Raw genomic sequence first — 13,860 nt, forward strand, 5'->3', positions numbered from 1 at the left:
TGAAGCAGCAACAACCAACGGATCAAGACTCTGAGAAGTTGATTTGCCGATTAATTGAAAAGTAGTTTTGCAAATAATGTTTATCAAAAAAGTAAGAAATACTTTGAGATTGAGAAGCTGCTTTGCTTAGCAAAAAAGTCGGTCGTATTGTGCGATTATTTTGCTTTTTAGCAAAAAGAACAATCCACTACTAATAATCTAATTAGACATTGGTGTGCCACTATATTGTTAGAAAAATGAAATTAGAATTAAATTTAGAAAAATAATGTTAGAATTTAATTTTTTGAGAACTTAATTAGCAATAAAGTAGGTAGTTGTGATCCTAGGTTTTAGGAGAAGAATTTATTGGGAATGATGCTATTATTTTGAAAAGAGATGATAGAGTTAAACTATTATTATTGATAGTGCTAGTTTATAGGATTTGTTTTTTATTTTCAATTTTAAATTTGTAAACTAATTTTTAGATGTTCCTATTTTGTAGGCCTTTCAATAAGTTTTATTTAAAAAAATTTAAGCTTTTTTGCTTCTTCTTAATTTTAATTTTGCTATAATATAAGACCTTCGTAATTAAGAAATTTTAATTTTGCTATAATATAGGGCCTTCATAATTAGGAGGCCTTAGGCAATTGCCTCACATGCCTACCCCTTAGAGCCGCTGGAGGGGCAAAGGAAGAAAGGGACCTGATAAGCAAAGAGAGGCAAAGGAGTCAACGAGCATGTCATCCATGCAAACTGTCCTATCAATTTACTCACACTAGCATGGAAAGTTGTGCAGACTGTGATCATGGAACGACCTTCATCTGCCAAAGTAGGACCTACCTTTCTTCATTAATGTTGCTAGAGTACATTAACTGTGTCTGTGATCATGGAAGGACCTTCTTCTGCCAAAGTAGGACCTACCTTCATTAATGTTGCTAGAGTACATTACATGCAGTATTGCTATTGGATATGCGTAAGTTTTAATCTTTCCAAAACTGATCAATGGGCCTCACCTTGGATGAAACGTGGAAAGCTTCGTGTTGGATGAAAGAGTGAAAGGATAGAACTCTTACGGCCAATGTTGGAGTCGAGTGTATGGCAGGGGGAATATTTTTGTCTCCACAGTAATAATTGTGTAGCATCCAAACTATGAATCCAATAGTGCCCATCATGAAGATGGGACACACCAAAAATCATGCTGGTCGAGAGCTCACTTGGGCCACACCATATGAAACGGTGTAAAAGCATTCACAAGCCTCCAAATTCAAGCAATGTGGCCCACTTATGTTTTGATTGGATTCATTTTTGGAGCATCCAATAGACCGTGAGGCCCATTATTGTAAGTGGTTTAGATCATTGAAAAGAGAATGATCCAAGCGTTAAAGCCCCAATATATCTTATTGCAACACATGGTGATGTAGGCAAGCAAACCTTTGGTGATAATCCTTTCAAGCACTGTTTTTTCTTATCCATTGTGGTAGAGCATGCATGACATAAAACTATACATGTGAGTTTGTGTGAGTTGAACAGTCAACAGGGAACAAAGAGATAGACATGCAATTTAATAGATGATGCTGCCTGTCCATAGTCATCACCCAAACAACTTTTAAACCGTTCCTAAATGAGGCGTCGTAGAAAACAGGAACAGTTCAGAACCGTTTTGGGTACCGTTTCAAATTTTAGAGACAGAATTTTAGGAACGGTTTTAAACCGTTCTCATGCCAATGGTCACATTTTCAGTACAAAATTTTAAGGTGGTTTTAGACCCTGATTAATGTTGCCAACGGTCAGATTTTAGGAACAATTTTAAACACTGATAAACACACGAAATTTAGGGTCAAGGGAAATAAATTAACAAAAGTATATTGCATTCCATCAAAATAGAGATTAATCCAACGAAAAACATAAGAAAATAATGTGCTTGAAGATGTTTCATTGCAAAATCAAATTTACAAAATAAGCTATAGTAGAGGCTAGCACTTCAAATTATAGCTTTGCAGAGATGACGTGTGAAGCTCCCTCAATGCATTGATCATCATCTCCTAGACCCACAGGAACAAGGCGCTTCCCACCTAAGAATATAAATAAATAAATAAATAAAAATACTAAGCATTGTTTCATGAAAATGAAAGGAGAGGAATAAGACATGCAAAACCATCAATCTATGTGCATGAGAAAGGTTTCCAAGAGAGTTCCTACCTTTCCCATGTCACGAAAAATTACTACACACTGTAAAGAATCTTGTCCGGGATAAGGAGATGCATGGAAGTGATATGTCTGACTCCAAATGTACGAACCATTGAATAACCTATGCCCCAACTTGTAATTGTACCTGCACCAATATCAGGTTATAAAAAAAGATTTTGAGGCAAGGCATAAACAAAGGTAATGCAAGCCAACCAATAGAGTAAATCAGTTAAATTCAAATCACAGACAAACAACAAACAGATCTCGGCTCTGGGAAGATGCAAAAAGATGCCAAAGGTAACTGAGCGAAAAAGAAAAGTCTCCCCACTAACGATTAAGATTGAACAATGGGAGCATGCTACAAAGGACTAGAAACACAAACACATCTGGGACCCCTCAGTGCAGGCCAATTAACCCTGCTTGATATGACATATTATGATGCAAAATGCACATCAGGCATAGTAAGCTTGAAATGTTTCCCGAGACGTTGTTGGTCTGTTAAAGGAAAAAAGAAGAAGAAAACTCACCATTATGGAAGATAAAAGCAATTTGGGAGCTCAAACCATCTGATTTGAAGTTCATCTTTTGCATATCGTGGGAGTACAAAGCGAGCTTTCTTTGTTGCATCAAATGAGAAGATCAGCTTCCCACCCTTTCGCCATTTCCTGAAAATAGGATTAAAGCAAGCAAAGAATTCTAGTTAATGTAATGGAACTAGCTTCACAACTATTGATTGCTCCAAACATTAACGAAAGGCATATACTGCACCTATGCATCATGTTTATCAAAATATCCCAAATATCACAAATCATATAAGATTCCAAACAATTTAGAATCGATCAATCGCTGTGAAATGCCAAGTTATTTACCCAAGGCGCACACGATCCATATAGAGCAAATGTCTTGAATGTCTGTTGATATTTGATATTTGATAGTGGTGGTGCAACTAAAGTGAATTCAGTATCATTTCATATTTTTAATTCATGTCTATTTAGTTTGCTTTGGGAACTAGTTCAGGTACCACCAATGGTTACAAAAGCAGATGCAACAGAGTCTAAAGTACTTGAATCTAAGGCCACCACCTAATCGATTTCCATACAATGGATCAATTCAAATTAATGAAAGCAAAAAAAAGTCACCGAACTGTTAACCCTATCATTTAATGAAGTTTGAAGTAATTTCCGGAAGAAAAATCTTGACTCATGAGGTCCTGCTTTTACCAATACAAACCACATGAACCATGTTACCAAATGACAAGTAGCATCGTAATGACAACACAGGAAGATGGCACTCAGATAACAAAAACAAGGAGTACATAAAATTTAGATTTTCCTGTGAGATTATAAAACAATGCTATTCAATTATTGGCATCAAATGCATTTGAATTTGAACTACAATTCCCTTTAAGTTTATAGTCCATCAAAGACGTAAATTCCACCTGAATTTCAATTAGAAGTTTGGGACCATCCTATCATGTGTGGCTTACATACGAAGATGAAGATGTAATGTGACGCACTTATTTACGATACAAAAATGTATAACTGGTAAGTAATGACAAGTCATAAAGCACGGACTTAATTCTATTTGAAATGTCGAGTTCTACTATGTGAGCTATTGTAATGGTAGTAAAATACTCAAATAGGCACATCTCCATTTCATCCACCCAACTCTAGTTATGTTGAATTAAAACTAGGCAACCTATTCATATTGTACATTTGTCAATAACGATTGATTGCCTCAGGTAAGATGTAAGTGACGATATGAGAACCTCCTAAACAAAAAAAAAAAAAAAAAGGAGGGGAGGGGGGGGGGGGGAGAAGGTGATTTATACATGATGCTTGGCCAATCAACTGGCCAGATGGAGACTGCCTTCTAGCAATGCAAACCAATTATCTGGTGATCCCAAATAACAGAACAGCAATGCTGAAAAACTTCCTCCATTGAACAATTATATTTGTACAATTGGTAGCCTGCAGGAGGATGATTTTGACAGCATTCTGCATTAAAGTGGTAAGAAAGAGGCTTGAGACATGAACCACCCATGATGGGGCCCAACAGGTGAACCAATAACTTTACAGCATACATAACATTACTAAGGAAGAACCAAATGATAACACAATCAATTCTGAATAACTTGTTTTTTCAGTGCCTAATCGTTTAAGTTAGCCCTAACAATATCTCATTTTGATCATTTCCACTCATGGAATTTCACAAGCACTTGACATATCCAGACAACAGTTGCAAGAAATCAGCATACTATAGAGTTAAGAAGCACAAAAGAACATGATACCACATATATAGCAGCAGCAATTCAAAAAAAAAAAAAAGGAATTTCATGTTAAAAAAAAAAAAGAATTTCTATTTAGAATGAGATGGGTGATTGATTTTGAACATTTCAAAAACTAAAAGCTAGAAATACCCGTGAAACCAAAACAAAATAAAAATAAAGACATGAGAAGGCATGCACATATCCAGGAATCAGATGTATGGCAAAAGCAAGTAGCGATACTAAAAGAAATCAAGTTATGACTACTCTCCAAATGTCTGAGAAACCCATCAAACATCCAAAAGCCCATAACTTTAAGAAAATAAAAATAAAAATAAACCAAAACCTGAAATCCCCAGTATAAAACATGCAAGAATCAAAAGAAAAGGATGGCCACTAGAAGACAAAATGAAAGTAAACACAAAACACAACAAAAATTTTCATAGAAAACCCAAAACCAACAAATTTAAGAATCTTATAGAAAAATAACTTTTTATATGAAAAACGAATAAAAAATCCAAAGGCATAACCTCAAGGAAGGTCGTGTGCAAGCACTCAGGAACAGAAGAACCCCATTCTATGATTTGCCTACTGCCCATTTACCAAAAAAAAAAAACAGTACCACTAATTAAAAGCAGGCCAACAAGAAAGAAGATAGTGTGCTCAAGTTCATTAGATCTTAAAAAAATTTTGAATTTTGATGTCATTGAAATTTTTATTTTTACGTGAATTTAGATGTCATTGAAATTTTTTGGGCCTACATATGACATACAATTTCTGAGTGCATCTGTATCAGCTTGTCTTCTTCTTCTTTCTTTCTTTTCTTTTTTTTTTTTCTTTATTTTTTAATTTAAATCGGTAGAATCATGTGATATAGAAGAAGAAACTAACCTGTGTTCCCTTCTCAAGTAAGAGAATTGCAAAAGATGAGACTCTAAACTGAATCTTCATACAGGGCTGCATAAAGACAGTATACAAACCATTAGCAAAAAATCTAAATTTCTCTTTCTTTTCGGAAAACTTATGTACTACCTAAACAATTTTAATGATTTTCTTTTACCTATCAATATTGCCTTTACAAACTGATATTTGGTGCCAAAAACATAATATCATAAAATTGAATCCTACTCCCACTTATAATCCATTTTTTAACATTATAATTAATAATATGATATATCAAGATTGAATCCTATTCCCGCTTATAAATATCATAAAACCAACAAAATAATTCACTAGTCATGAGATCACTCAGAGCTTGGAAAGGGCAACCAATAAACACTACTTAATAGTTTTGGAAGTGCAAAACCCCATCCTGGCTACATACAGTTGCAAAGGTACAATTTTGAATTCTACTTTCCTGCACGTGCCAATGTGCCACGTGGAAGTGAGATCTGAACTGTACAGGGTAAGAAAATTGCTCAATCCACACATGTGTCAACAATTAGCTATAGAAATCATAAAAAATGGTTGGAAAAAATCTCATTAATCTGAAACACGATCTCAATACAATGTATAAAACTCGACGAAGAAAAGCTAATTGTGAAGGACAAAAACCAACCAACAATAAAGTCAGCTCAAATAGCTAACGGAAAAAGAAAAGGAAAAGAAAAGTATAACTTAAGCAGCCATCCCATGGTTAGCATATGGTATCCTGCTAATGCATACATGAAGCAGTCAACTTGAAACAGAGGATCTATTACCTCACCCACTGCTGCCTTAAAGTGAATATAAATGGCAGACGTTCCAAGCCCTCAGAAACAGAAGTTCTACTACCACCACTGCCATGAATTGCTGCCTAAACCTGAAAAAGAAAATAAAAAGGAGCTTATGACAAAGTGATTCTTCAAGTACTCTTTCATAATTTGGTTGTTATTATTGTTAAGTAAATACCTGAAGTTGTTGGAATTTGACCAAGAAAATGCTGGATTCAGCATTTTGTGGGTTGCTTTCAGCATTCCTAAGCTACTAATACAAAAAGATTGAAGATCACCCTACAACTAGATAGATCCACCAGCCACATAACAGCTACTAACACATCCGCCAGCCAAGCTCCAATCACCCCTTCAACCATATGATAGCTAATAATACAAAAAGATTATACCAAAATAAGAATTTCAACCACTCTTATCAGTCTTATTCATGAATAGGAATCCAAAAGGATTATACTCAAATGGAAAAAAGTTTGGAATCTGCCAGCCCCAACTCATAGAGATCTCATGGCAACTAGTAGCCAAATCGGCAAAACTGTCCAAATTATGATAGATGGACAATAAACTGAGAATTATGCAGACGGCCATTTAATGGCCTGTTAAAGCAAATGTTATCCAGTGATCTGACTACTTCGAACTGGTGTTCAACCACTCTGATTCTTGGATGATGATCAATCTAATCGGGACAGTTTGATTTAAGGCATGCCAATGGCCACAAGTTGAGCTTTAATATAGACATCGACCCATTCTGGGGGCACAGATTCAGGGTCAGTGTAGGGCTAGGGCCCTTTGATACAAGCTAAAAGAATTATTGTTCCAGGAGCACCCGTTTGACAATGAACTGCATATTGTTGAAGATAGAATCTCATTGTCAAGAAACAACTCCTGAAAGACTCGAGTGATATCACGTAAGAAACAACTTATGAAAGACAGAATTGAGATCTCATGAGGCTCAGTTGAAAAGTAGCTCAAAGCTGAGATTGTTACTTAACTACACTGACTTGATGCTCAGCAGGACCCACCTATAGACCTACGCTGTGTTGTGTCGAGGAGGAAGCTTAGGGCTAGATCATGCTTTAATGATCTAGCTACAAATACTCATCATTGGGTGGCAAATGGGACCCAACTAAAGATCTGCTCCAGAGAACACTTCAGATTAAAGGCCATAACATGATAAAGACGTGCAAAGTTTGATATGATCAGCGTTCCAGGAAGAAACATCTCTCATGAGCATTTTATCGAACAGTATGTGTGCATCATTAATCTAACAACAGTTTACATACATATCAGTCAAAGAGGTCCCAACATACAGATCAAACATGAGTTATCAAGTACGTGAAAGAAAAAAGTCAGGAACTCAATCTAGCAAATGTAAATGTGTCTATGAAATCAACTAATCTAGATCAAGAACTGATAGAACAAACTATCATAAAACTAAAAAGAAAAAACTAAAGGAAAAATATACTCCAAAAAATCCACATGGAAGAAGCATCAACTAATAATTCCAGATCTATACCATTTTATAACTAAAAAAATGAGAAAAAATATACTCCAAAAATCCACATCAGGAAAATGCTACAGATCTCAAACTCTAAATACTATAAAAGAAAGAACATTTCTTGCCAACCCAAATCAGCATCTACAGCTTCACATAGACAAAATCATGCCAAAATATAAAAAAACACTGATTAGAAAAATGGAAACAAAGGGGTTTTGAAGAAAATCGCCTCTCTTGCTCAGTAAAGAACATTTCTTGCCAACCCAAATCAGCATCTTCAGCTTCACATAGACAAAATCATGCCAAAATATAAAAAAACACTGATCAGAAAAATGGAAACAGAGGGGTTTTGAAGTAAATCGCCTCTCTTGCTCAGTCGCACCCCGAATCTAAGCTTTGGTGACCTTCTTGTCAACGTTCAAGCTCCGAGTTGCAAACTTGACCCCAATCGTCGACCTGAACTCATTCCTCGTGAACCTCGAGAGCAGATTTGACTTCCTAACTCCTGAATCACCGATTAGAACGACAAAAAGGCAGGAAAGATGGTGGAATTACAAAAATACCTTGGCAGAGCTTCCACGGACCTCCAGAAAGATGACATTGTTGAGGTCGTTGATGCCATTACAGAACTCGACAGCCACGATTCTTCGCCCTGGCAGCTGCAAGCAGATTACCACAAGGCCTAGAGCAATGACCACTGCTGGAGTAGCAGCTTGGCCCTGATCTGCAGCAGCTGGCGCATTCACCACTTGTGCTAGAGGCTCCACACCTGTTACACAGAACAAGAGGGAGATTGAGAGAGGGAGGGAGAGAGAGAGGAAGGGAGAGAGAGAGGGTTGAGATCGGAAGATCGAAAGAGAGGGAGATTGAGAGAGGGAGACGGAGACGGAGACGGAGACGCAATGGAGATGCAAAATGAGGCACTGTAGGGCTTTTGGCGTAAGGAAGGGTTAAAACCCATCGGTAGTCTGTGGCAGATAGAGCAATGTGCCTCTTGGGCCTTGTGGGGTCCACTCAGAGTTTTTTAATCGAATCCATTCCGTCCATCTGTTTCAAAACAAAATAATAAAACAAAATAATAAGAAATAAGAAGATCCAACACTCAATTGGGACACACCATCAAAACAGTTGAAAGAACAACGTATAACACAAGGACTCCAGTACGGTTGATAACCGTTTCAAATCTCTGAACCAAATTCTCAACCGTACCAAATTGACTATTTTGATGTAGTGGAAAGTGACTGATCGGTGCTTTATTTGCTGATTATCATGTTGTTATTATATAATATAAATTCATTGGTCCTCAACAACAACAAAATGGTCTAGGGTTTAGCAACTCCAACCTGTGCCCATCTGGCATTCCCTACTCGAGCGGATTCAGTTGATTCCAGGGTCCATCAAGGTCGGTGGTCCCTAACTCTGGTGTCCACCATGATGTATATTCCTTACATCCATGTCATCCATGCATTTTGACAGCTCACTTAAGGGCATGATCCAAAAAATAAAGCAAACAAAAAACTTAGGTGGATCAACAAATATCAGCTTGATCCAATACTTTTGCAGCCCACAAGTTTTTAATGCTCAATCACCACTGTTTCATGTGGTGTGGTCCTTCGGAATTTTGGATCTGGATCATCTTTGGTCTTGTGTCCTAAAATGAGATAGCAAAATGGCCACCATTTCATCTGGTGTGGTCCACCTGAATTTTAGATCTGGAACATTTTTGGGCTCATGAACTAAAATGAGCTAGCAAAACAGATGAATGACATGGCTATACAATAGATACATCAAGGTGGGCACTACGGTGAAAGCCACACCGTATTGTTGGGGCCACACCTAATCCACTCTCCATTGGGATCATCCAGTCTGTGTCCAATAGATAACTGGTCTGGATCAATGTACTACTCGTTTCATGAAAGCACTGTTTTTCCCTTTTACATATTGTCTTGCCTCAATTGCAGCTGAGGCTCAAGTCTGAATTGCCAAATACAAGAGCGTAGGATTAAATCCACAGTTCAATATAAAAGAGCTTCAACGGTTGCTCAAACCAGTTAAGAGAAAAAAAAAAAAAACTTTTTCTTCTCTTGTCGCTTGGGATTTAGAACTGTCCACCGGAGCCCACAGGCTAAGTGCTCCAATGATCAGAACTGTCCATGTTGTAGATTCCATTCTAATTAAGAAGACCATAGTAATAAAATTGCACAGAAAGGATGATTACAGCCATTGTTGTCTATAGATGAACTTCTTCGTAGGGATAGAGAATTTTCAATGGCTTGTATTCAATCCTAAAAATCAAATGTTATTATTTGTTCTAGTAATAAGAATTTGGACGGCTTTTATTATTAGACCATCTCAACATGTAGGTCCTAATGGATGGTGACATACACTACATCCTAAGTGGGCCTACAACGGAACGCTTTGTAAGGTCCACTGCAATGTTTATTTCACATCTACACTGTCCACCAGTTTTGCCAATTCATGTTAAGGCATGATCCAAAAAAATTATCTAAATTCAGTTTTAATGGGTCATGAGAAAATCCATGACTCAAAGATTAGATGATTATGAGATCATAGCTTTTATATAGAAGTAAAGAGAGCATCGATTCAGATCACATCTAAGATACGGTCGAAGGTAAAATTCCATTTGAATCTCAAATGGGGGCACCATATCCTTCCAAAACCCATGTGAGAAATATGGCTAAGATTTATAAATTATCATAATAATAATCTTTAGATATTAAAAATTGATCAGTTTTAGTAAATGCTTTGAACAGTTTATCTCAATGCTGGATTTAATCATATGGTTGCTATTTGGCCACTGGCCATGTCTACATGTCTATTTGATATCTGCTCTGGTCACCAGTTTTGTCATGTCAATATTCGGGCATGATCCATAAAATTATCTAAATCTAATCCATCTAAGAAAATTTTGATGAAGGCAATATTATGTATGAATATGAATTCTGAACACTTAAAAGCAAAGTTCCAATGGGTCATATGAAAAATCCAAGACTTAAGATCGGGATGATTATGAGGTCATAGCTTTTATGAGGAAGTGATAAGGAGACAACGGTTGAGATCACATCTAAGATAAGATAAGAGGTGAAAGTCCATCCCATATCCTACCTAAATCCATGTGGGAAATCTGATTTTATTAATAATAATAATAATAAGCTTTAAATATTAAAATTGGTCAGTTTTGGCAACTGCTTTAAACAGTTAATCTCAAACTCTTTCGTTTTAACTCTATGGTTGCTATCTGCGATAGTGATTTTCAGCATGCCAACAGGTAGGAAGACTAACATGTGATATGAAAATGAGAAGAGAAGAAAAGGAATCAACGTGTCATGCGCACGTAAGAGCTCTATCGATATAGTCATGTCAGCGTAGAAAGCTATGCAGATGGTGATTGTGGTTTTCAGCATGGGACAAGTAGGAATCTAGGTTGTTGATGTAGAGCGGGTCGCGGACAGTTACATGGCCAAGATGGATCAGAAAAGGCCCGGTCGATGACAGAAGTGATCCAGACCATCGGACCTTAAATCAGGCGTGTCTCGCAAACCAGAATGAGTTATCTGACATAAAATATATAATTTTGGGGTAGAATGAGCTACTTTAGCCAACCAACCTCGCTATGCCAGGTTGCGCAGCCCGGATTTGCGAAATACCCCTAGATCGACAGTCGTTTCCCCGTTTTAATTTCGTTTTTACTATAAATGGTAAGTTTTAGTTTGATTATAACTCTTCATCCGTCAGGCTTTAGGAATTGCATCCAACGTGAAAAGAGCTTAGAATAATTAGGAGAATGGTTTGGTGAAGCCAAATAGGACACTTACTATTTTTGGCCGAAAACCTTACACACTAGTAGACATCACGACCGTTTATAAATAGTAAGTTTACTACTTATAGTAAGTCGCGGATTCTAGGAGTTTTAGTTGTAGTTTGATTCTGATTTCTTTCTCATTGCTTGATACCACTATTTAAAGGGTTGTGAACTCGTTTTTATTCATTCATTAATCTATTTCGAATTTATTAGAATTTATTTCTATTTTCTGCTTTCTTTTCTCGTAGATTCGAGAAGTCTCTGTGAGGAGTCCAGAGAAGTTCCGTGGATTCAGAATAGTTATCCTCTTGAGGAAGATGGTGCTCGATCTCACGTCCTTCCCTGCATCAATTTGGTATCAGAGCGAGGTTTTTCCTCGGATAGATGGCTTCTAACGATGGGTCGGGCAACAAGCCCATGGGCGGTGCTCCAGGAAATTTACCTTTAATGGCGGTAGCTTTTGAAGCAGCACAGCAAGAAAATCGACAAGCCATGCAAGGGCTGCAGGCTTCCATCGACTGCATAGTGGGTCTCTTGGCGGAAACCCTAGGACAACTCCGTGTTCCTAATGGTAATCCTCCACCGCCAATTGCTGAAACTCGTAATCGCCCAAATCGCAGAATAATACCGGCAGTGCATCCAAGGGTCATTCCTAAGGAAGGAGGATCCAGTGAGGAGGAGATCGACGACATAATCTTCCAACACCCCAGACAAGGCGGCGATTGAGTAGATCGAACCGATCGAGAATTCAAGATGCAGGTTGATATTCCTAACTTCAATGGCCAACTACACATCGAGGACTTCCTCGATTGGCTTTCTAAAGTTGAGAGATTTTTCGATTATATAAACATCCCTGAAGCAGAGAAGGTCAAGCTTGTGGCCTACAAGTTGAAAAGCGGAGCTTAAGCTTGGTGAGAACAACTGCAACTCGCACAAACCAGACAGATGAAAGCATCAATCCACACATGGCAGCGGATGAAGCAGCTACTACGTGCCCGATTCCTCCCTGACGATTACGATCAGGTATTATTCCAACAATACCAAAATTGTCGACAGGGTAGTCGGTCAGTGAGAGAATACACAGAAGAATTTTATCGCCTGATGGCGCGTAACGATTTGGTCGAGACTGAATCGCAGCAAGTCGCCCGATTCTCGCCCGATATAACGGTGGATTACGTATGACGATCCAGGATCGGGTCCAGATGCAGCCCGTCTGGACGATGAATGATGCGATTAAGTTGGCTACTCGAGCGGAAGCGCAACTTGAACGTCCTAACACACGGACCTAACCTACCGCAAGGATCGCTGCGGCAGGTCCGCCCCAAGGAGCTCCACAGCCCAAGGGGAAGGAGCCCGTAGGAGCACGCACTCAACCTCCTACGTCTGAGAGCCGAAATTAGGGAAACGGGCAAACTAAACCCCAAAGGGGCGTATCAACTACTGCTTGTCCAAGTAGAATCCCGAACTCCGATGCTCGAATAAGGCCCGACACCTGCTATCGTTGTGGCCAACCAGGCCACCTATCAAATACTTGTCCCCAGCGAAAAGTGGCGAACCTCGCCATCAATGATGGTAGTGCTGATAACGCCTATGAAGATCCAGATGTTGAAGAACAGGAGCATACCACCGAAGACGAGGTAGATGATTCAAGTTGGGTTCAGCAAGCTCGCGGCGAGTCACTCGTCGTGAGGCAGCTATTATATACGCCAAGAAAAGAAGTGCATCCACAGCAGCATAACATCTTCCGCACTAGGTGTACGGTGAATCAAAAGGTTTGTGACGTGATCATTGATAGTGGAAGCAGTGAGAACATCGTCTCCAAGGTCATGGTGGAAAATTTACAATTGAAAACAAAGCATCATCCCTCCTCATATACAATTGGTTGGATCAAGAAGGTTAGCGAAACAAAGGTAACTGAACGGTGCACCATATCCTTTTCAATTCGCTAACATTATAAAAATGAAGTAGTATGCGATGTGGTTGACATGGGAGCATGTCACATACTACTCGGTCGACCCTGGCAATCTGACCATGACGCCACTCATAAAGGGCGAGATAACATATATATCTTCGTCAAGGACGAAAGAAAGGCCATATTGGCCCTTATGGATCCAGAGGGACCACCTGAAACTTCTAAAGTGGAGGGTCATATTCTCTTAACTATACGGGACTTCGTGGAAGAATCCAAAGAAACAGGACAGGTTTATGCATTAATTGTAAAAGGGGAAGAACTCGAGGTTACCACCATCCCTGAAAGACTAAGGTCATTGTTACATGAATTCAAAGAAATCTGCCCCGATGACCTTCCCGATGGGTTACCCCCATGCGATTTATCCAACACCATATCGACTGTCCCCGAGTCCAGTTTACCAAATCGTCCACATTATCGAATGAGTCT

At 38.5% G+C, this 13,860-nt stretch overlaps 1 protein-coding gene across 1 annotated transcript; it reads right to left on the bottom strand.

Moving 5' to 3' along the window:
• Window positions 1–1,805: 1,805 nt before the first annotated feature.
• On the bottom strand, window positions 1,806–9,863 carry LOC131255240 (uncharacterized). Its single transcript, XM_058255933.1, has 6 exons — window positions 9,858–9,863; window positions 8,203–8,562; window positions 5,324–5,389; window positions 2,730–2,818; window positions 2,179–2,311; window positions 1,806–2,051 (listed from the first exon to the last, which is right to left on the bottom strand). The coding sequence occupies exons 1-6, from the start codon at window positions 9,861–9,863 to the stop codon at window positions 2,022–2,024; spliced, it is 684 nt and encodes a 227-aa protein (XP_058111916.1). The 3' UTR covers window positions 1,806–2,021.
• Between the last annotated feature and the right edge of the window lie 3,997 nt (window positions 9,864–13,860).

The sequence above is a fragment of the Magnolia sinica genome, chromosome 9, assembly GCF_029962835.1.
Source record: "Magnolia sinica isolate HGM2019 chromosome 9, MsV1, whole genome shotgun sequence".
Classification (NCBI taxonomy): Eukaryota; Viridiplantae; Streptophyta; class Magnoliopsida; order Magnoliales; family Magnoliaceae; genus Magnolia; species Magnolia sinica.

What these genes read in the sequence shown, in the direction of transcription:
- LOC131255240 (XM_058255933.1), bottom strand. An exon ending in TCCGTGGAAGCTCTGCCAAG is followed by an intron (nt 5,390 to 8,202) that starts GTATTTTTGTAA and finishes GTCTTTATGCAG; the next exon opens with CCCTGTATGAAGATTCAGTT. An exon ending in TACTTGAGAAGGGAACACAG is followed by an intron (nt 2,819 to 5,323) that starts GTTAGTTTCTTC and finishes AAATGGCGAAAG; the next exon opens with GGTGGGAAGCTGATCTTCTC.